This window comes from Microtus ochrogaster, chromosome 4 (assembly GCF_000317375.1).
Source record: "Microtus ochrogaster isolate Prairie Vole_2 chromosome 4, MicOch1.0, whole genome shotgun sequence".
Lineage (NCBI taxonomy): Eukaryota > Metazoa > Chordata > Mammalia > Rodentia > Cricetidae > Microtus > Microtus ochrogaster.
The window spans coordinates 55,732,777-55,757,105 of record NC_022011.1 but is presented as its reverse complement, the minus strand read 5'-3'; the positions used below and the strand labels follow the sequence as shown (position 1 = coordinate 55,757,105).

The following is a 24,329-nucleotide window of genomic DNA, read 5'->3' as shown; positions in this document are numbered from 1 at the left end:
ATGTGCTCTCACATTCCCTCAAAAATACCTTTGAATATCTGACTTTCAAATTCTTACTCTTTTCAACCTTTCTAACCAAGATTTCTTAGTCAAATAATTTATACATATTTTGCAAAATAAAATTTTGTAGCTAGTAGCACATAGCATACTAGTTGTGAAATATTATTTTAAATAGTCTGGCCTTTTATCTTTTCTTCCACAACACAGATACTCATCACTTCATTTATCACCCTCTTTCTCTTTATCATTATGAGATCATAAATGAAGGGATGAGTTAATTAAATCACTTCTTAGTACAGAACCATTATTCTTTTATATAGGATATTCCTTCTATTTTCCCCTCTTTCGTTTTTTTCTCTAAAGCCCTCTTCTCTTCCTCGCCAAGAGAAGATCATTCAAACTTGGGTCAGATATTTTCTTATAAAGTATGGGTCATAATATTTATGACCCATTGCTTTTATTACCTGTGATATGCATGCCACTAATCTCCTATGTGTAATCACTAGATAGTATCACATGATGTTGCTTATCCATATACCAAACAAATACTTCCAGCTTGCTCCCAACTCTTTACATTAATAACAATTCTACAGTTGTTCACATGGATATTTCTTATAGGGTATTGGAACAATTTCTTTAATCCCCAAATAGTTAAGTACTCATTACCCAAGAAGCAGCAGCTTAAGGGAAGGAAGATTTATGTTGACTCATGATTTGAGGAGATCTAGTCCATCACAGTCGTGAAAGAATAATGGTGAGCGGTTTTCTTAGTTAGGGTTTCTACTACTGCAAAGAAACACCATGACAAATAACCAAGTTGGGGAAGAAAGGGTTTATTTGATTTGTATTTCCATCTTGCTGTTCATTATTGAAGGGAGTTATGACAGAAACTAAAATATGGCAGGATCCTAGATACAGAGGCTGATGAAGAAGCCACGGAAAGGAGCTGCCTAATGGCTTTCTCCGCATGGTTTGCTCAGCCTGCTTTCTTAAAGAAGCCAGGACCACCTGCTCAGGTATAGCACCACCCTCCAAGGCCTGGTCCTTTGGATTTTATCATAGAGAAAATGCCTTACATTTGGATCTCATGGAGGCAACTGTGGTGCCTTTCTCTCTGATAACTCTAGCCTGTGTCAAGTGGACAGGCAAAACAAGCAAGTACAACGTGGTTCCCTGGTGGTGGGAGCACTTGGCTGTTCCTTGATATCTGGCATCAATCAACTTTAAAGCAAAAAACACTGTCTAAAAGCATATTAGCATACAACATAGAAGCACTGTTCATTTTGCCTTTCAGCTGGCAGATAGACAGACTCCATGTTTAATACGGTCCCCACTGTCAACATGACAAACGGTCATGAATTGGGAGACTAATTCTGCAAACATGTGCATCTGGAGAAATATTTAATTTTCAAACCATAGTGTTCCACTCACACCTCTGACAACTTGTCGTCAAACTTGCCTTCAATTCAGCTTCAAAATTGTCTCCACAGTCCCCAGGGCCAGCCTTTTCCAAAAGTCCCAGGCCTTCTAATACTCAGGAAAGTATCTTAACAATTACTTACACCAAAATCTGAAAAAAACAAGCACATATTTATGATACAGAGTGGTATTAAAGTAAGCAGAAGGATGTCTTGGAAAGACAAGGCTTAAAATAGGATGAAGCCTAATTTTCTGGGAAAATGCCACACTGACATCCAAAGGGGCTGTACTGGCTTGCATTCTCACCAGCAATGCAGAAGTGTTCCCTTTTCCCCACAACTTCTCCAGCATGAGTCAACATCATTGCGTTTGATCTTAGCCATTCTTACAGGTATAAGTTGGAATCTCAGAGATTTTTTTTTATTTCAATTTCTCTGATGACCAAGGATGTTGAAACAACCTAAATTCCCCTTGACCGAAGAATGGATAAGGAAAATGTGGTACATTTACACAATAGAGTACTACACAGCAGAAAAAAATAAAATAAATAAAAAAGGAAATGCAGATTTCAACAATTTGTCACTAGACAAAAGGAAGTGACAGTTTTATAAACATAAGCATAAAACAGAGATATTAAAAGTAACTGAAAAGTTGAGACCGTTAAATGGAAAGAAACATCAAACAAAAAAATTAAAAGTTGATGTAAAGATGACTTAAATTCAAAAGTTTGAGTAAAACTTAAAAGTCCATCTTTGCCTTCATTTTATAAGTCTGTTCCCTCTTTCTTTGGGAGTAGTGCACTTCAGTTTTATTTGACTGTTCTTCATTCTCTAGATGGCTCTTGGTAAAGGAATGAAGAAAAAGGGGTAATGACACACTTTGAGGCTGGGAGATAGTAAACCATTTGCCACAGTATGAGAATGTTATCCGTAAACATATGACAAAACATAGAAAGTCAAACAAGACTAGCTGTAGAAACAGAAAAATACTCAGCCCATCTGAAATCACAAGGAATATTTGCCAGTGCAGCATCGTTCTTTGTTTGAGGGGAATATGTTTGATAAGGAGGCAGAATTGTGAGTTGCAGAGTTACAGTAATAATTTGCCTCAAAACTGTCTAGATGAACAGGGAAGAACTTTTCTTAAGCCAATCCTCCAATCTCAAAATGTCTCATAAAATTTAGCAAGACTTAAAGGAAATGAAAGAGAAGATAGTTAACCATCTTCTGGGTGTGTTTCGCATTGTCCTTGGGAAGGACTAATTTTATAAGAATTCTCCACAGTGAGTGTGGCTGTTGTTACCTTTGTTTAGCACAGGTGCCATCTCTTATACAAAAGCAGGAAAATTCAAGGTTTTTTATTCAGTAAGACACACGAGCTTAAGCTGCTAAATTCAGTCACTTATTAGCTAAGAGTGAGTATACTGGAAAAATTGTTACATGCATTTAAAAATAGGTGGTTACATCAAAGTGAACTGGTATTCGTTCTGAACTGAGGTTGTGTCAAATATAGTTAATGTGTCTATGACAAAATGGAAACAAACTTGAAAATTATTCACTGGTTTTTATCGCTCAATATTTATATATATTTCATTTGGTTAAAGTGAAAACGCTGTATAACTTGGGATCTTAAAATTCAGTCTTCTTGATTTCCCACTAGTTTAGGAAGTAACGTATTGGATTACTCACTGCAATTTTATTCTCCCAAAGGGAAAATAATATTCAGAAAGCCAGCAGAAACCTCAAAGGTATGGAAACTAGTAGAAGCTATCTAGACTCAGCATTCAAATATGAAAGATTATAAAAATGTACTCTTTGGTTTTAGAGCTCTGGGAAACCACTTTCTCATAGTAAAGCACGATTATGTAAGTATTTATCAAACAGGGTTATCTCAGACCAAAGAGAGTATAAAATACCAGAACTTGAAAGATCTTTGAACATTTTTGGTTACAATGTTTCTAAAGCAATGAAATAGTCACTAAATTTAAAGCCCTCTGTGTACGTGTCTTGGAATCTCCAAAAGTAATCACCTTGTGTAGCTAGCTTGTGTGTTTATGCTCTCAAAAAATATGGTGTTACTTGTTTTCTGAAATTGCATAGATTTTGTATAATATAGTGATGTGGAATGAGTATTCTTACTCTCTAAGAGTATTTTGTGTGTTATTTTTACTCTTAAGCTCATTTCACCTAACTGATATACAGCCTTCTACTGTCAGCTTTCTTCTATCAAAGGCTTGGAAGTTGTTCCCAATGGTATGTTGTATCAAATTCACGTGACACATACTCATCTCAGTACGCACAGCTGAGTCACGTGTTCAAATGCACATGCCGCTTCAGCTGTGCAGGTTCATTTCACTATCATAAAGTGTTTCCAAGAAGTGTGGACATAGTCTACACACCATGCTGGACAGGTCATGAGGGTTCATAATTCTCAAGCTATCGTTCCACGAATGACACTAGCCAACAAGAAACAAGAAATCCTTCTCAGACGCCCACAGGCTTTTTTAGTTCTTTCATTGTATTCATTTGCTGATCCTCACTTTATTTCTTTACATAATGGGGACAGTAAAGGCAGCCGCCTCAAAGAGCATCCTGTGGGCTGAAGTTGTCATTGCTATTGTGAAGAACAATTCTACTGTATGGAAAACAAACTGTTTTATGGAAATTTTTATCTTCGAAACAGTTACAAGAGTATCACTGGGAATTAGATGTACATGTGTGTGCGCGCACACAACACACAAACACACACACTACAGATAAGAGTAAAAGCAGGTTAAAAAAACCCACCCAGTTAATTGAATGTGTTCCTTCTATTATTTTAGTTGATATGAATCTTTACTAGTCCTCTCAGTTCCTACAGCTACCTTGTTATATATCAGTGAAGCATGCGTGGACCACTACCATTCCACAGATTATTGGGAAGACTTCATAGCATTTTTTTGTCTCATATTTATTCTCAATATTTATCTATTTTTCTATCTCTCTGTCTATCATCTATTTGTAATATTTGTGGCCCTCAGCAGACATAATGGAGAAATCAATTCTCCTCTTCCACCATATGGGTCCAAGGGATTGAACTCTGGTTGTCAGGCTCGGATAACAGTTTCTCTACGCAGTGAGTCATCTCTCTGGCCCACTTTTTCTCCTTCATTACTTCTCTCCTCCAGTTGTTCTTTCATTCATTTGCTTCTTCCTTATGTCCCTTCTTTCCCTCCCACCCTCATCTCTATTTCTTTCTTTCCTTCCTTCATTTGTCTTTTATTCTGTCTTTCTTTCCACCCTTTCTTTTCTTCCCATTTTCCTTCTTTCACTCTGGAGTGAAGGTTAGAGGTTTATGACTTAATTGAGCTTTCAATTTGGTAGAAATTCTTAGATTTTAAAGTTTTAAAATCAAATATACAATACCTTTATCTAGAGAAAAATTCATCTACTGACACGATTTTTAAATTTCTATACTTTCTTTTTTGGTTTGTTATCTATCTTGCTTTCCATGTACTCAATTTACATAGGTATATGCATGGTTCTGTGCTCATGTAAAACCCTGTCTATATACAAGTCAACCTTGCCATTGCTTTACTTATATTGTCCACCCTTCCAATAAATGTCTTTGGGGTTTTTGTTTTGTTTGGGTATTTGATTTTTTTTTTAGATAACCATTTTTATTCGGTTTTATAAAATTTATTCTCATACTATTTTTCTCTTTGCTTTGACTTATTTCATTTGATTTTCTTTATCTTTGTTTTTTTTTATGGGTGGATTGTGTGACTGTCCCCCAAAGAAATGTAAAAACATTCAGAGGGCACTAATAATAGATCAAGGAAATGATTCTACTCAGGTCTACCTTGGTGAACATTGATGATTAAAAGGCAACTTCATCACTCACACCCTACTCCAACACGATGATGACTCCGGACAGTTATGTTCCTGGAATTTTTTTTTTTTTTTGTACTCAGCACATAAGCAACTCCATCATAGATTACCACCTCTCTGAGTAATTAATTACTGCTTAATTTCATTACCCTTTTGAACTTTATGGGTTTCCTTCCCTTCAGAAGGGGGTTTCAATTTTGAACAAGTAGCTACATGACAGATGAGCTGCCTGTTTTATTCATTAGACACAAGTACATTTAGAAGAAGCAGTATGAGTTGCTGGCAGATTGCATTTGCACCTTTATAACAGTTCTTAGAGCTTGGTCACTCTTCACAGTAAATCTACAGGCAGTAGAGCCATAGAATCTGTATGAAATTTGGAGTAAATATTATACAGCTTGTAGCTTTCATAAAATTACACATTCATTACACAGTTTAATAACAAGTAAATTGAGATGTGGTTTATAAACCATGAAATTCACAATTTGAGAGTGTTCATTTACAGAAACCCTTACTACATTCTAAAAAGAGAATGTGTTAATTGACCCCAGAATAAAGGGCAGGCTTTTTAACAGTCATTCCTGTGTACCTACCTCACATTCTGGAAACTCCTAATATATTTTGTGCTGACATAGATGTGTTTGTTCTGGACATTTTCATCCAAACACACATTATGTGTGTGTGGATAAAAAGCTTGTTCCACTTGGAATACATCAGTGTTTGGTTTGTTAGCTTATTGATGAATAATGTCAATTGGCAAGTAGATTATTCCCACTATGGAAGCTATTAAGAACAATGCTGATATGAATATCAGTATAAATGTTTTGAGTTGACATGTATTTGTGATTGTCTTTAAAAGTGTATGAGTAGGTTTGGAATTGCTAGCTACTATATCAACTTTATATGGAAATATTTAAAAATTTGGAAAACAACCAGATGCTTGACAAAATGGCTGCATTCTTTGAATGTTCCACCATCTGTGTAGGAGGGTTTCGATATCTGCAGTTTTAACATCTGTAATTATCTATGAGGGTATGAAAGAGGTCCTTGTTATGTTCTGCATTTGTGTTTACCTGCTGACAGATGCTGTAGAGAATTCTTTTTTTTTTTTTTTTTTTGGTTTTTCAAGACAGGGTTTCTCTGTAGCTTTGGAGCCTGTCCTGGAACTAGCCCTTGTAGACCAGGCTAGCCTCGAACTCACAAAATTCTGCCTGCCTCTGCCTCCGAGTGCTGGGATTAAAGGTGTGCACCATCACCGCCCAGCCTGGAGAATTCTCTTAAATGGTCATGATCACTCACTCACCACCCAGACAAAAGTACCCAACTCTACATCCTTTATATGGGAGCATCAAATGTTCACCATTGCATTATAAACCTTCTTACCTTCTTTATCTGTTTAGATATGAGTCTATCATCAAATCTAGGCTTGGGAAGCATTCTCCTGTGGTCTGTGCTGTTTTCTCACCTTCTGGATACACACACACACACACACACACACACACATACACACACATTCTAGAGCACCAGTATTTTATGTGTGGAAACAGGTTCCCCACACCATCCCTTTAAAAGACATTTTTTTTTTTCTTACACTGAGCAGCTCTCTCTGGGAATTGGGCTTTGGGCTCCCTCCAAACCCAAATGCTCCCTCTGATGGCTTCTGCTTGTTTGTTTTTCAAAGCTCCCTGGGAGCTAAATTGGCAACGCATGAATGCATATTAACATATATTTTTCTGTTCTTAATTCAACAGACCAGAAAGTGATCTATAAAAATACTAGGCATTGACTTTCTGGTCTCTATAATCTGTACACTAGTATACACACATACAATGAACATACATGATACAAAAAAGAACACTGGATCATGCACATATGTACACACACACACACATACACACACAAACATACCCAAAGAATCAAGAAGTGTGAGAGGGAGAAAGAGGGAGAAAGCAACCTTATTAGCACTTGGCACTTGTTGTGCATTTGTGCAGCAGCAGGCAGACCCAGGCCTCTGCTGGTGACTGTTAAGTACAGCTGGATAGCTTAACTCAGAAATTGCCAGCTTATCACAGTTGGTGGCTGAAACCAGACACTGAAAGTATTAACAGACCTCTTATGGCCTAGTCAGGTAGTCTATGCCACAATGATTTGAAACCAAAGTGTTTTCTCCTTATAGATTTTGGATCTATTTCAATCAGATATGATAAGATATTTGTATATGCACTCTCAATTTCCACAGTATCAGTTAGCTGTTGTTGCAAGGATGTGCAATAAAGGCCACAATGCTGTGCAGCACCTATTCAGAGCACAAAAGTGGTCACAGCTACATACCTAGTGGTGCTCACATCTCTGGAGGTATTCTGAGTAGGTTTCCTGATCTTGGCAATGCTTGCCTATACATTTCTCAGCCTGCGGCTGGATTTGGCACAGCTCCCTTTGAGAAACTTCCTTTCATGCTTGGCTCATCACCTGTACTATCAGCTCCTACAAGATAGAGACTGGAATAATGTACCATAAAAGTCATGAGTCTTTATGGGGTACGTGATCAGGAAAGACTACTCAGAGCAACCGAGACGAGTGAGGAAAGCAGAATTGGTTACAACAGACACAAACTTAGTTCAAATTAATTGGTTTCAGCTATAAATTCAATCTCCATGGGAACTAGCCTCATCAGGTCTTTTTTGCTTCCTTCTCTGTTCCTGTTTTTCTCTTCTTCAGCAATCATTCAAGTTACCAAAAACATAAACACTGCCATAGAATTCAGTGGTCATAAGAAAATAAAAGAAATTATTTCCATTGTCTCACCTGGACCACATACCCACCTGATTATATTCCTGCGGACAGAAATATTATGAGAGTTCGTATTCAAAGGGCTTCCTTGGACTTAAAAACTCAGTGGTTTTCATAAAGGAAGGTACACTGATGTGAAACTAGAAGAAGTCTTTGAGATCATGTAGCCATCTCAACACGGACATTCACCCCACAGAAATCATATCACATTAGTGTTACTCATAGTGATCAGTACAGGGCAGGATACATGTTGAAACTGATAAACAAGTTTAATAACTTTCAGGTAATGTAACAATTAGATAAAAATTTGAAAATAAAGTCATATTTATTCTTACATATTTCTAACATATTCCTTCTATTCATGATTGAACTAGACTGGGAATAGAATGATTAGGGCTTTTCTTTCTGTATCATTTCTATTTTTATTTATTTAAGTGCTTATGCGTTTATGTCTGATGTATGTATCTGCGTACATGTATTCACATACATTTCTGTGGAGGCAGGAAAAGAGCATAAATCTCTTAGAGCTGGGGCCACAAACTTTATTGAGCTGCCCAATTTATGTGTTGGGATAAACTCTGCTCTTTATGATTGAGTAACAACCTTTGCATCTCTTTATCATTGTTTTTAATTTTTTTTTACCTTTTGAAATTAAAATGCAATTGCATTCCTTCTCCACTTCTCAATCTTCCCTCGAACCCATCTGGTTTGTTCTTCCTCCCATGTGCTCTTTGTGAAAGTCATGGTTCACGGTATCTTTTTCTTTCATTGTTATGGTCATAGGACTTCCTTTAATACATGTCAGAGGTTTTGTTATGTTGTGTTTTATTTTCATTTAGTTCTGGGAAAATTCTTAAAATTTTCTTGATTTGTTCTTTGACCAATTCATTATTCAACCATTAGTTGTTTAATTTCCATAGATTTGTGTGCTTATTAAAGATTTTTTTTGCTATCAATTTTAAGTTTTATTCCATTATGGTCAAATAGGATACAAAGTCATTTTAGTCTTTCTAAATTTGTTAAGACTTGCTCTGCATTCTAGGTGCAGTCTGCTCTATATTCAGAAGTCAGCTACCATTGGCTTCTAAGAAGAATATATATATTTTTTTGGTGTATGGGAAGAATATGCTATCAAAATCTGTTAAGTTCCTTTGCTCTATGGTCTCAATTAATTCTTATGTTTCTGTATTTACTTTTGCCCAGATGAACTCTCTATTGAAGAAAGTGGGATACTGTTATCACCAAATACTAATGTGTTGATGCTAATCTGTGTGTTTAATTCCAGTAGTATATTTATTATGAAATTTGTCACACCGGCCTTTGGTGCATATGTATTAGAATTATAATGCGTTCTTTGTAAATTAGTTCCTTGATTAGAATGAAGTACTTTTTTACCTCTTTTCATTAGTATTAGTTCAAAGTCTATTTTTGTCAAATATTGATATAAATGTCCGCTTACTTTCTAGTATTAATAGACTGAAGTAGTTTTGTCTATCCTTTCGCTTTAATGAGGTGTCTTTAGGGCTATGATGTGTTTAGTGAATAAAACAGGTAGAGGATTTCTATTTCTCAATCCTTTCTTTCAGTCCTTGTCTTGGAGATTTAAAACCATTAGAGTTTAAAGTGATTTCTGAGCAGTGTATATTGATTGACCTCATTATGCTGCTGGTTTTTTTTCTGTTTGTGATAGCAACGTTATTTTGTGTTTTCAAGAACTATAGCTTTGTTTTCTTTCTACAGTCTTAGTTTTTATGCTTATTCCTCATTCTGCCCAAACTATTGTTATAGGAGGAGACCGCTTGTTTGTTCCTGGCTGTTATGAACCAAAATAACCAGATACTGTATTATTATATTATTTTGCCAATAGCTTAAGTATACTTGTGACTCATTCTTTTTTAATTAATTTTATTGAGCTATACATTTTTCTCTGTTCCCCTCCCTTCCCCTTTCTTCCCTTTCAACCCTCTCCTAAGGTCCCCATGCTCCAAATTTACTCAGGAGATCTTGTCCTTTTTTACTTCCCATGTGGATTAGATCCATGTATGTTCTCTTAGGGTCCTCATTGTTATCTGGGTTCTTTAAGATTGTGATTTGTAGACAGGTTTTTATAAAAACCACTTATGTGTGAGTACATATAATATTTTATACCTGTAAGAATGGCCAAGATCAAAAACACTGATGACAACTATGCTGGAGAGGGTGTGGGGTAAGGGGAACACTCCTGTATTACTGGTGGGAGTACAAATTGGTACAGCCCATTTGGACCTCAGTATAGTGATTTCTCAGAAAATTCGGAAACAACCTTCCTCAAGACCCAGTAATACCACTTTTGGGTATATACCCAAAGGGTGCTAAATCAGACCACAAGGAATTGTGCTCAACTCTGTTTATAGCAGCATTGTTTGTTGTAGTCAGAACCTGGAAACAACCTGAATGCCCCTTAACTAAAGAATGGATAAAGAAAAGTGGTACATTTTCACAATGGAGTATTACATACCAGAAAAAAAATAACGACCTCTTGAAATTTGCAGGCAAATAGCTGGATCTAGAAAACATCATATTGAGTGAGGTAACCCAGACCCCAAAAGACAAATATCATATGTTCTCACTCTGGGTAACTCTTATCCAGAGTTATCTAACTAATCCATCTTCATTAATCTGTGTATTGCCGTGTAGCTGTGGCTTATCAGCAAAGTTTTGGCATGTCTGTCTCTGGCAGTGGCTACATGGCTTCTCTGTGACTCTGCCTTCTTTCTCTCTGCATTCAGTTTAGTTTTTCTTGCCTAGTTCTACTCTGCCCTATCACACAGGCCAAATCAGCTTCCTTATTCATTAAAGAATAAAAGCAACTCATAGACAGAAGGCCCTCCCACATCATATTGCTTTCTATGTTTTCTTTCAGTTCAGTCTTCTGGTTAGAACTCTTTTTAGGCTGTTTTTATTATTAAAAGCTTTCTTTCTCCTTAGTTGTGTATAATATTATAGACTGACAGTAATTGTCCTATAGAGTTTGAAATTCTTTGGTCTTGAATTATCTGGCTTTCAAAGATTCCATCAAAAACTAAATTGATATTCTGATGGTTTTTCCATTATAAGTGTGACTTGCTTTTCTTGAAGGTTCTTATATATTTCATTTATTTTGTATACTTAATGTTTTAATCATGTTTTGATATGGGGAGTTCTTTTAATTTGTGATTTTCTTTACTTATTTGGTCTAGATCCTCTGCTCATAATATCTGAATTCTGACATTCTACCTTCCACTCAATTCAGTATACTTGTAAGACATTCTATGTTTTCTAGTTGGGTTGTTAGCTTTTAAAATTTTACTTACAAATCTGGATTTCATCATCAGTTCCATCAATGTTAGGTTTTCTTATTAGATTATCAGCTAACATGCCAAGGAAATAGAAAACATCCAAGCATCACAGGTGTGAGAACCTTTCTTGTATTCTTACATCAGAATACTTTCATCAAGTGTATGCAAACTCAAGAAGCAGCCCACACTAGTATCTCGTATAATGGAATATACAATTTTCAATTATGTTAAAGTTCAAGTTGAAAACAAACTGCTTCTTTGGTATCAAAATTCTGAATTCAGTGTGTATGTGTTATGAATTCTTTCAGAATATTTTGAACATTCCCACACACCCCAAACTCCTCTCCTAGGAGTAACTAGGCCCTCCATCCTCCCATTCTATCTCATCAAACTTTGATATTTCTTCCTTCTTTCCTTCTTTCCTTTCTCCTTTCTTTTTTCCTTCTTTCCTTTTTCCTTCCTTCCTTTCTCAGTCCTTCCCTTCCTTCCTCTCTTCTTTCCTTCCTTCTTTCTTTGTTTCTTCATCCAGTTTGTATTGTCCTAGTCTTGGGACAGGAAACTGTCCTGGCACTTAGTCTACCTACCAGTGATTATATCCCTAAACATAGTGGACTCTCCTTCACTTCAGCTAGTAGGTGAGATTCATGCCTACCTTCCCTCCTCCTTGTTGGAATTTTTCTGACTGGGGCTCACTTAGGTCTTACACATGCTTTTCCAATTTTTGTAGGTTCATATGTACAACTGCCCTGTTGTGTCTGGGTCTGGCAAACCCTGTTTCCTTAATGTTCAACCACATTTGACTTGTATAATGTCTCTGTTTCCTCTTCTACATGATAATGAACATTGTTGGGAGCGGTGTGATATACCCATTCCATTTATGGCTGAGCACTGCGAAATCTCTTATTCCCTAAATATTGACTACTTTTTTATTTGGAGGTTTGCCTCTGTATGGATTGCGATCTGTTGTAAGGATACACTCTCTGAAAAAGATTGATAGAGTCTCTGATCTAGGGGTATAACATTAAGTAATTAGGAGTCATTTTACTATATCCTTTCAGCAAACTAACAGACTCAGGTACTTACCCAGGGTTTATGACCTTACTAGCTATGAGTTCACAGTACCTTTAACAATGGCTGATGTGGTTTCCTTCTGACAGAGTGGGCCTTTGATCCAATCAGAAACTTAATAAATTGAATTTTATCTAGAGCATTTTAATTTATGTCAAGTAAAAGTGCTTCCTAAATTTGATTAAAATACATTTATTTGCAGATCCTTTTGAGGCATTTATCATCTTTTCTATACGCCATGAGATTCGAAGAATAGATCTCCATAAAGGAGACTATAGCCTACTTGTTCCCGGACTGAGAAACACCATAGCACTTGATTTTCACTTCAATCAAAGTTTACTTTATTGGACAGATGTTGTGGAGGACAGAATATACAGGGGCAAACTTTCAGAGAATGGAGGTATGTGTGTTCAAGTTTTACTGAATGATGAAGTTAGCTTTTGAATGGCAATATATAATATCAGAAGAGATTTTGATTAATCTTTGACTGTGAGCATTCTCTGTATGTGTAAAAACAGAAGACTCGGTGCACATATGAAGATGTGCTAAAGGAGAGAAGTGGCCAGGCCCAACTTACTCATCTATTGCCTTTCATTGGATTTTTCTGAGAGTTATAAAGAATAAGATGTGTTTCCTATGAGAAAAAGAAAAGATTGGTTTCTAGGTTCTAGTAATTGGATTTGGGAGTTAAAGTGGCTCATTTTTATTTGGATAACACGCTTCAACATAATTCAAAGAAATAATGAAAATGTTTTTTCAAATATACGAACTGTATTTTTTGCATAATTAAACTTATCTCTTCTATCTCATAAGCAGCAGGTACCTTTTTAGATGGAGCTGTGTGCACATCACTTGTAAATATTGCTTTCTTTGTGGCTTTGCAATTGTAAGTGCTGTCAAATGATTAATTTTCTTGGAAACACCTTTGCAATTTCAAAATTGGTAATGCTTATCACAATGCGGCTAAAATATTAAAAATACCTCCTATGACTCATGTTCATGTAGTGACTAAAAATAGTGACTTTAGAGAAGAGGTTTGCTAATGATAAAGATTATAATGAAAACCACTAACATTGTAATGAAGTATAATGAATATGCCATTAGAAAGGGGCTACAAAATTATTTTTTTTAATTCTGAAAGAAATTAAAGAGTAGATCACTAAGAAATTTGTTAGATGTTATCCATCTTCTGAGTTTTATGCAACTCATGCTAACAATTTTTCCTCTTAAATGCATCTTTCTGACCCACTACCAGTTCATGGCCCAGGGAATAGGTTGACCGTGGCTTAGGACTCAAGTTTGCTGAGATTATATATGAAAATAATGTGATTTTCTATGATGTCTAACTAAGACAGAAAGAGGTGTAATTCTTAAGCACAATGCATGTTGATTCAAGTAGTCATTTTTCTTTACTTCCCCCTTTGAAGGACAGACTTTAAATTAAATTTTTTCATGCTGTCCCCCTGACTTTATTGTTTTAATAAGTCTCTTCTTCTGCCAGGAAAACCCCAAACTAGAAGCAACTTCTTTACAGCCTTTGATTGCTATCACTTCAGTGTTTTATAAAATCCTTGAAGGGTTTTGGGGAGTGAAAACTTCTGTCAGGAAGAACAAATACAGTAACTATTGACATCAGATTTCTTTGTTAGGTTTTCCACGAGGGCCTTCAAACTGACATGCTTTGGATTATGACCACAAATGGGCTTGTCTCCTGTACCTTCTTGAATAGCTGTATGTGTTTGTTTTCTTTTCTTTTTTTTAAATAGGTGTCAGTGCCATCGAAGTGGTTGTGGAACATGGCTTGGCTACTCCAGAAGGCCTTACAGTTGACTGGATAGCAGGCAACATATACTGGATAGACAGCAATCTTGACCAAATTGAAGTATCTAAGCTCGATGGTTCTCTGAGAGCTACCTTGATAGCTGGAGCCATGGAGCATCCCAGGGCCATTGCACTGGACCCAAGATACGGGTGAGAAGCTTAACTTTTGCAGGTTCTCCTTGTTGTAGAACTGCTCCTCCGACTTACAGTTCTAAGTTAGGAGGTGAAGTGCTTACTTCATGTATTGAAGAGCTTCTGTCTGTGCAGCTGTGTATGCCGGTATAGTAGCATAGCATCAGATGTGAGGACGTAGGAGAAGTTTGGTTACAGAGTTCCTTACTCAGACATTTTCTGCTACAGAATATGTTTTTATATTAAATATGGGAAGGAAGTACTATTGGAAGAGTTTGCAGCTCTTATCAAAAGCAGTAATTTAGAGAATCTCTCTCTGCTCTGCCCGAGAGATGCTATAATTTTTCCTAAGGGCTAAAAACCCCAGGGGCCAGTCTTTGTTCTGAATAGTCACAGATTCTAACCAACTCACCCTTTATTTATTGTGTAAGTTCTTGAGTCAATTGAAAAGAAAATTGAAACAGGCTTAAAGGAGTGGAGCAGTGAGATGCTCACTACTGGGAAGTTTTGAGACACAAAAGACCTGATTCGGGAAAACAATGTTAAATACTGATTGACTTGGGCTGTTGTCTGCTTTGTTCCCTGTGTGCTCATTTTTTAAGCAGCAGAAGAAAAACAGCAGACTTAGAAGCCACGAGTTCTAATTCCTGCAGAGTTGCTTGCTGTAGCTGGAGGCCGCTTGTTCATTTCCCAGCAGCCCAGATTCCCAAAATAATCACACAGAAACTATATTATTTGCAATACTCTTTGACCAATAGCTTAAGCATATTGCTAGCTAGCTCTTACATCAAGAATTAATGCATTTTTGTTATTTTATATTTTACCATGAGGCTCATGGCCTACCAGCAAGGTTCAGTTGGCAGCTCAGGGTTTTCCCCTCTGGCAACTACTTGGCATCTCCTTGACCCTGCCTATTCTCTCTCTCTCTCTCTCTCTCTCTCTCTCTCTCTCTCTCTCTCTCTCTCTCTCTGAGAGAGATATCTTTTAGTCTGGCTATATTCTGTTAAGCCATTGGCCGAAAGCAGCTTCTTTATTAATTAACCAATAAAAGCAACACATATACAGTACTTCCCACACCAACTTGCTCTCTTGGAGAAATCAAATGTGTGGCCTCTTAGATTTCAGTTTTGTTTGAATAGAAGGGATTACATACCGGAAGAAACTATTCAGCCAACACAGGAGACCATCTTTCTATTCCTGTGAATTATTTATTTCCCTGGGAATGAGCTTGTAAATTGTCAGGTCTGCAAAATATTTTAAATAGAATATTTTTGGCTCTACATCTTACAATCAAAGTTTAGAAGGTCCCATTGGGAGCTGTGGAGCCTAGGGGAAGCAGAATGGGCGTCTGAGGAAAGCAGCTGACCCCCACCTTGATGTTGTCATGTTTCCCTCCCACATTCCCACATTCGGCTGCTGCTGTGTTCTTTCCCCAGGAAGTAAACACCAGTAGATCAGGAGATGCTTTTCCTTTCCCTGAGTTTAAACCCTCCATTTAAGGTGTGAACAGCTTGCCTGGAGAGGCGATGTTATATTAACAACTTCAGCAACAGGGTTTGTCTTCTTTGTGTTTTAAAACTTGTTTTGAATCCATCACAAGTACTTCAAATATTGGGGAATTTTCCTTGAAATCCTAGATTTCTGGCTTTTTTTTTTTCAAAGTTGGAAGGGCTTTGATGGATGAGCTGAGAGAAAGTATTTATATTAGTTCAGAGGTGTGTGAAGCACAATTATTAAAAACTCAGAGACAAAAATTGGGATTCAACCTGAAGATGCTAAAAGCAGCCAGCCACAGGCTCTTACATCCACCTCAGTCTGAAACGGTGATCCTGCCTCCAGGAATGCTGAATGAGACTGTGTCTGAGAGTTGTCTCCTCCCATTTTATAATCCCCTCTATTTTGGGGATTAAAGGCATGTACCACTCGGTTTCTATGGCAACTAGTGTAGCTACTGGGATTAAAGAAGTGTGTTACCACTGTCTGGCTGTAAGGCTGACCAGTGTGGCTGTTTTACTCTCCCAATCACCAGGCGAGCTTTATTTATTAAAATATAATGAAATGCCACTACAGGTGTGCTCTCTAGTCTACAGTCTGCTTTCCACACCTTTTTTAGCTACTGGAATAGCAACTCATCTAAAGAGTCCTGTGAAGTTAAATGACGAAGGCTCTTATTTTTTTAACAATGTGCCCTCCAAACATAAGCAGATTGGAGACCTTCTCTCTTTGCCACCCACAAAATTTCCAGCTCATCTTTACCACCATGACCCTAGTGATGGGAAGCTCCCTCCCATCTTGCCTGCCTTAGTTGTACAAACAATGAACCTCCATCGGCTACTTTCTGCATAACAGAATGTGATATGTTGGATCAAGATACACTCGTAGCATGCATTCCATCATGAAGAAGAAAATGAGAGTACTTCTCAAGAAACAGAAAATGAGAGTACTTGTCAAGGAACAGATTGAAAGAAAGAGGCAAAGGCAAACAGGGAAAGGAAGTTGTAGAGACTGTGTGTATAGTCAATTTGAAAGAGATCTCCTGCCCTAAGCATTGTATTGACAGGAAGGAAGATAAACTTATTTAGTTGTCTCCGTTCTGTTGTTAGTGGTAGTGGTTTGCTTGTTTGCTTTCCTCGAAATATCCAATTTGAAAAGAAGAAAATGAAACAGAAATACAAAGGACACAGTAACTAAGTGAAAATTCCCAAAGGTATTTCTTTCGCTGATGGGCTCCTATGAGAGTTTAATGCTGATAGAGAAAGTTAGTGTATATGCACCAGAACCTATAAAACCCCTTCAAGAGGTCCGTGTGTGGTGGTGGGGAGGCTTTAAAAGTACTCTATTCCACTAAATTCGGCTAGCACATTGTGAAGTTAATTAATATACTCAAAGCACTAATGGGTAGCTAAAAAGTTATATAAAACAGGTAGGAAACAGCATGTCTCAAACTGTTTCTGTCATCAACGATGGAAGGACAGGTTATGATTTCACTTCTTACTCCTGTGAGAACTAGCTGAAAGATTTGGCTCACAGGATTTGGGAGTTTTTTTTTTCCTTAAAGTTATTAAATGAAATAATGGAATAGTTTTCATAGCAATTGTGTATTAATCCAAATGTTTAAATAGTGCTAGCTTTATTGAATATTTTAGTGAAACTTTCTGATATTATTTTAAAAATTAAATTGTTTGTATGGTAGAGTGAAAGCAAAAAAACAAAATGCACACATATAGCATGTACAACATAGACACAAACACAGGTCAACTCTCATACACAATATATACAATGCCAACACACACATATACACTCATACTTACACACAGGATATACAAATACACACATGCACATATACACAGCATACACAACATGCACACACATATATGCACTCATTCACAAAGTATATATAAAATATTAACACACTTACACATACAGTAGGACCAAAGGGACATATACATTCATAAACACATATATACATACTCAAGCTCACTGCAATGTCAAACTAATCAGAAGTATTAACAACGTAAGTAAAATTACTTGTACTTAGTTTAACATTTGAGTGTTATCTAGAAGAGAAATTACCCTTTACTTCTCAAGAGTTTCGTGAAATATAAGGAAATTCTGAACTTATACCGATAAGAGCTCCAAAATTTAAACTTATTTTTAAACTTTTTATTTTAGAACAACTTCCCTGGATTTATTGAGAACTATGCCTTGAATAAATAATTTTATATTTTCTATTAAATCAAAAACTTTCTCATGACAAGAAAATTTATTTCAATGCCTGAAGTCTATTACAGCTCTTAGAGCATAGAAAGGTGCCCAAGAAATGCTTGTTAAACAGATGTATGCCTTTGAGCTGGCTTTGTTTACATACCACCTTGAAGAACTCAAATTATATAGAAAAGAATTAACCAGTAATGCCATAAATTTTGTTTACAATCACAAATGAAAACAAAGATGTGTCACTAGCTGCTTTGTTTGCTCAATGTGTCAGAGAAAACAAACAAACGATTGTCATAGCATCAGCCCAATAAAACATGATTATTTCCTGTGCACTCCCTGAAGCTATAGATGACAGAAACGCACAGCAATACAAGATGCTTCAGTAGCTCACAATCACTGACCTTCATTGTGCATTGTGCAAGGCAGTGACCTTCACCCCACATTTCTAGCACTCTAGTAACACGCTATTCTAAGATGGTCACGCAGCTTTTAGGGAAGGGCCATTTTTCTTTTTTCCTTCCATTCTATTTTAAGTTGAACTCATTGTTGAAGAGCCCTGGAGGAGAACGTGAACTTCTGAAACACGGAGCTCTTTACTGGGGAATGACCAGCAGTTTTGAATGTGCAGAATCCTCCAAGGTCCTTGAGCTTCACCCAGGTCATGCTGCCTTCTTACAGGGAAACTTGTTTCCTTCTTCATTGTTCACATTTACTTTTCAGGTGACCTAGTAATTAATGTCAACTGTAAACACAGCATTGATAAAAGTGTAACCAGCCATTGTGAATATTAGTGAGGCAATTATATTATACTTTTTTTCTGGGAATACTCTAAATGACAGTAATCTCTCCCCGTTGGTAGTTTTAAAAGGCAAAGATAACCTCTTTTTTTTTTTTTTTTTTTTTTTTGGAAAAATCTTTTCTTTTCACCTTTTTCAACTTGACCTGACATATTAGTCTACAGCAGTCCCGGTTGTTCATGGCCTATTGCCCAACTTAATCTGAAAACAGAAACTGCACACAGACACACAAATAGTCCATAGTTTCTCTTTAAATAGCAAATGTGGCCAAGCATCTCTGACATAGACAAAGATCCAATTTTCCTGTACTTGAGGAACTAAAGCAATCATTGCAATATTAACACATTTTTACCATTTTAAAAAAGAATGCCAATAAAAGTGATGTCATTAAAACACCACCCTGCAAAATTGACAAAAGAGAGCCGAGAACTTTATGAAGCTATGATCCATGAAATCAACCGTGAATGTCAGTTGTGTTCATTGTGTTGTGGCAAGGTTAAGTATACTTTGAAGGCAATGGTTTTTAGAACATATTCTTCTACAGAAAGTCACTAAAGTCTCCCACTAAAATTGATGGAAGTGTAATCTCTACAGAAGAAACACACACACATACACACACATACATGAATTTTTAATGACCAAATGAAGGCAGGCATCACCTGTGTGCAAATGCGACAGAAATCTCTCTCATCCTTTGTTCTCCACTAGAAGCATGTTTAATAGTTTATAGTGTCTCTTAAAGTGAACCTAATGATATGCCCTTCAAAACAAGAAAAAAAAAACAAGTGTACAAACAAATACAGAAAAGAAAAACCAAGAACAAACAAGCAACAACAAAAAAGAGCTTACCTTAAAGGGAATAGAAAAAGAGATGGTTTATTCAGGAGCAAAACATGACTGATAATTCACAGATTTTTTATAGTAACAACAAAGAAAGCACAAATCAAGACACTGTTCAAATATATTAGAGGAAACATGTTAGGTATGTTAATCAAGACGGTGTGAACTCTGCTTTAAGATCAAGATGCTATCTGACAACACTCTTAATTTTGATTGGCAGGAAGCTAGATTCTTTGTGGTTAGGATATTTCAAAAGGGTTTTGGTAACCATTAAGATGGCAAGCCCAACACAGGGAAGGTCCAGAAATGGTTAGTGTCAGAACTTGATCCAAGCTTTAGAATGCTAAAGGCTTGTAAGAATACTCCAAGGAAACGAGACAAGAGTCTTGTGATCTCAGTTTCTTCAAAGCACAGACTCATTCTTGGAATGTGTTTCTCCTCCCAGGTGTAGTGGATATGATGGTGCTTCCTTCAGCTGTTCTTATTCATATGCCTCTATATGTCACATGTTGCTTGTCCTTGTGATTAGACAATTTCCTCAGGTGACTCTTCTTAACCCTCAGAGTGTAAATTGTCTGATGCTCTGAATAAAGTTGGCCATTGTATGAGACTTCAGTTGGCCTCAATTTAAGGCCCTGTTCTCCCAGATTCACGCTGCCAACTGAAGCAGTAACAGTTAATAGGGTAGAGATAGCTCAAGATAAATGGTTGGGATGCAGGCCTGCAACATTTTATCCTCTCCAGCTGCTTCACTGTAGGGTATACCAGCCGCATATTAATGAAGCTTTGTTCCATATTCTGATTAATACAACATATTTAAAAATTATGTATTCTGGGGCTGGAGATATGGCTCTTCCAAGGTACCCAGGTTCAGTTCCCAGCACCCACATGGTGATTCACAACTGTCTATAACTCTAGTACCAGTGGACCTGGCACCCTCACATAGACATAAATGCAGGCAAAACACCAATGCACATAAAAATTTAAAATTTGTTCATTTCTTTTACATTTTCCCGTAATATTAATCTCTATAAACATTATTCTCTATACTTAGTATTGTTATTCAAAACAATGCTGTCTGTACAATATTTTAATTTTTAAAAAGATCAAGAAATAAGTGTTAAATATCCTATATATGTCCTCTAGTACACTTTAATATTATTACTTCTTTGAGATATTTATATTTTAAAACTTTTATTAGACAAATGACCAAACACATAAAGTAAAACTAATTCCATGATAAACTCAATTGCACCTATTTCTCAGCTTCAGTAATTATCAAATTATCTTATCCCCTGGGATGATATTGTTTATAATTCTTTTTTCCCAAATATCAAATATTTCCCTGGCAAAACAACAAGCAACTTGATGATTTTTTATAGAAATCTTCCCATCAGCATATCTGTGAAAATCCCCAGAAGCTGTTGAGGATTTTAAAAGAATTTTACTATGATTGTACTGAGAAACATATTGTTCACAGAAAAAAAAATGAAACTCACACATCTAAGGGAAACAAGCAGTAGTTTTTCTGGAGCCATTTTAAGTGAACACAGCCCCCACTTCGTTGTCAATGTTTAACCACTTTTATGAAGTTTTATATTTTGTATAACAAAGAGAGTCAAATCTCAAGGTAAGTTTAAAAGACATTGGTGAGTTCATCAGAGACATAAAAATATGGCAGAAGCTTTTCTACAGGACATCAGATGATGTATGATGACGTCTTTGGCTTTGGAAGACTGAAAACAAGGGGTCTGTTAAGATGTTCCCAAGGTGTTTGTACATTAGTTACAGGCTGTTAGTTCTGACACAGAGTTGTCAAGGAATGACTGTTCTTGGGCATCGGAAACTAGCCCAAGGTACGTCAATTAGCTTTGTTCCTGGAACATCCCTTTCTCCACACATCCCTGTAGTTCTCATCAGTTGATCTGCAGACACTGCTTCTCTTCAGGAGTCTGTGCTCACAATTATCCTCATGGTGTGATTGCTATTACCTCCTGTAAGTGAAATCCCCGAGAATTCCCAGTGTGTTACGCCTGCCCCCTTTGCTGTGAGATTGCCTTGTACTTTATGTTCCTCTCTGACCACACTGTTGAGCTTCCGGTCCTTTTCTGAACCTGAAGCTGCCTCATTCTTTCCCCTACTAGAGTGTTCTGTGAGTAGGACACTGTACAAATACTACTCCTCATTACAATTTTCTTCAAAATCTTTCACAGGTTGTAATTCCATCTGCATGAACTTGCATGGTCTGTCTATTGCTATTGGAGGCACTGGCTTAGAATGAAGACCCATTTCTCTTGCAACTTTTACTTAGGAAACTTCTCCCCATGTAGTAGCCATGAGTTAAACATTGGGAATGAAGGAGTGAAACAATGGCATTATTTCTTTTGCTTCAGAATTCTTTTTTGGACCGACTGGGATGCCAACTTCCCTCGCATTGAATCCGCCTCTATGAGTGGTGCTGGGAGAAAAACCATCTATAAAGATATGAAAACAGGGGCATGGCCGAATGGACTGACTGTGGACCACTTTGAAAAAAGGATAGTTTGGACAGACGCCAGGTTAAAAACATTTTTCTGTGCTTTCATTTACTTTCTCCAGCTTTTCAACTGTATTGTTAAGTATTCTAATATATGGGCATCATGTATTGAGATCGTTATTTTGAGTTTTTTGCTGTTGTTGTTGTCTGGCTTTGGAAAATATTAGGTATAAGTCCATAGACTTAATTATTCTATCATTTGTCTGTCTTGTATAAGTGTATCTACTGGACTCTGTCAGTGCCTTTGATAAAGCCTTGGTGTACTGATGTTTCTCTAGGTCAGATGCTATTTATTCTGCCTTCTATGATGGGACAAACATGATAGAAATTATCAGAGGACATGAATACCTGTCCCACCCCTTTGCTGTGTCTTTGTACGGGAGTGACGTGTACTGGACAGACTGGAGGACCAACACGCTGGCTAAAGCCAACAAGTGGACGGGGCAGAATGTCAGTGTGATTCAGAAGACCAGTGCACAGCCATTCGATCTTCAGATATACCATCCCAGTCGACAGCCACAAGGTAGGTGCTTAGGACAAGTCAACCATCTGGGAACATTTCCATTTCCACATAAACTCTATGAGTGCGAAGAAAATGATGTAAGTTAACTATTATTCTATGGACCTGCTAGCGCTTGCCTGTGTTAATTAGCTCTGGATTTTTCCACTTTGCTTTTTAAATTTCCTCCTTTAGAATATTATTCTTAGAAATTAAAGATTTTATACTGTCTTAAAATTTTGAATCACTGACATCATACAGACAAGAAAGTGTGGGAAGCTTTCTAAGACCTTTGAATTTGGAGCTGTAGAGACAGCTTAGGAGATAATAGCATATCCTGCTCTTGCAGAAGACCCAAGTTCAGGTTCTAGCATCTGTAACTGCAGCTTCAGAGGATCTTGATGGAGGAAGGTCATTGGTTGATTTAATAAAGAAGCTGCTTGACCTGATAGGTTAGAACGTAAGTGGGAGGAGCAGAATGCTGGGCGGAAGAGGAAGTGAGGTCAGAGACTCGACAGCTCTGGGCTCCCAGGCAGACGCCTCAGAGAGACACGATGTTCAACTCTTGCGGGCAGAGGCGAGAGCTCTGCTCTCTGAGGCACACGTGATGAAGCTCCAACCCAGGATGGACGTAGGCTAGAATCTTCCCGGTAAGCGCACCTTGGGGTGCTACACACAGATGATTGGAAATGGGTTAGTCCAGGTGCGAGAGTTAGCCGAGAAAAGGGCTAGAGCTAAAGAGCCAAGCAGTGATTAAAAGAATACAGTGTCCGTGTAATTATTTCGGGTAAAGCTAGCCGGAGGCGGCCGGGGTTCTGGCGGGGTTCTGGGGATGCAGCCCCGCCGCACCTATTACTACAGGATCTGATACTTCTTATGGCTTCCAGAGGTACTCACATGCATTCTTTCATTCTCTCTCTCTCTCTCTCTCTCTCTCTCTCTCTCTCTCTCTCTCTCACACACACACACACACACACACACACACACAAACTAACAAGTGACTAAAATAACTATTAAAGAACATTTTTTATAAGATCTTTTATATAGAACCTCTTACATAATATGAAAGAAAACACCAAGGACCCAGAGTCTCCCTCTAGTCGTGGGCTTGCATATTGGGAGGTTGCAGGGAATTGTGTGGTAAAACAAGAGTCATGGGTGATGCTACTCTCCCCATGTAACTCACCTGATGGTTCAGTAGTAGTGATCCTTTGGGTTCTTTGGCTAGTACTTACACATAATTTTTGACCTGAAGGCCCATGTGTCTTTTCTTGAATGCCCTGGTCATCTGTCATAGCAGTAAGCAGCAACCTAACCTGCTACATTTCTTTCCCATTCTATGGGTTGTAACCTGCTGGATTTTCAGTCAGAGGTATAATGAAGAACTCATCTTTAAATACTTCCTTCAACATGACACTCAGATCAGAGAGTATGCATGAAATGCATCCACATGACAAATTAGTTTGCTTTTAATAACTATGAAAATATTGTGCAACTGTACTTATGTCTCCACAATTGTAATAT

The 24,329-nt window shown here is 37.3% G+C and overlaps 1 protein-coding gene across 1 annotated transcript in view; it reads left to right on the top strand.

Annotated features, from left to right (window-relative positions):
• Nucleotides 1-24,329, top strand: part of Lrp1b (LDL receptor related protein 1B) — a 1,800,012-nt gene that overhangs the window by 1,192,729 nt on the left and 582,954 nt on the right. Inside the window, exons 24-27 of the mRNA XM_026778709.1 lie at nt 12,666-12,863; nt 14,230-14,434; nt 22,164-22,328; nt 22,585-22,829. Coding sequence (XP_026634510.1) covers nt 12,666-12,863; nt 14,230-14,434; nt 22,164-22,328; nt 22,585-22,829 — 813 coding nt within the window. The remainder of the gene's footprint in view (nt 1-12,665; nt 12,864-14,229; nt 14,435-22,163; nt 22,329-22,584; nt 22,830-24,329) is intronic.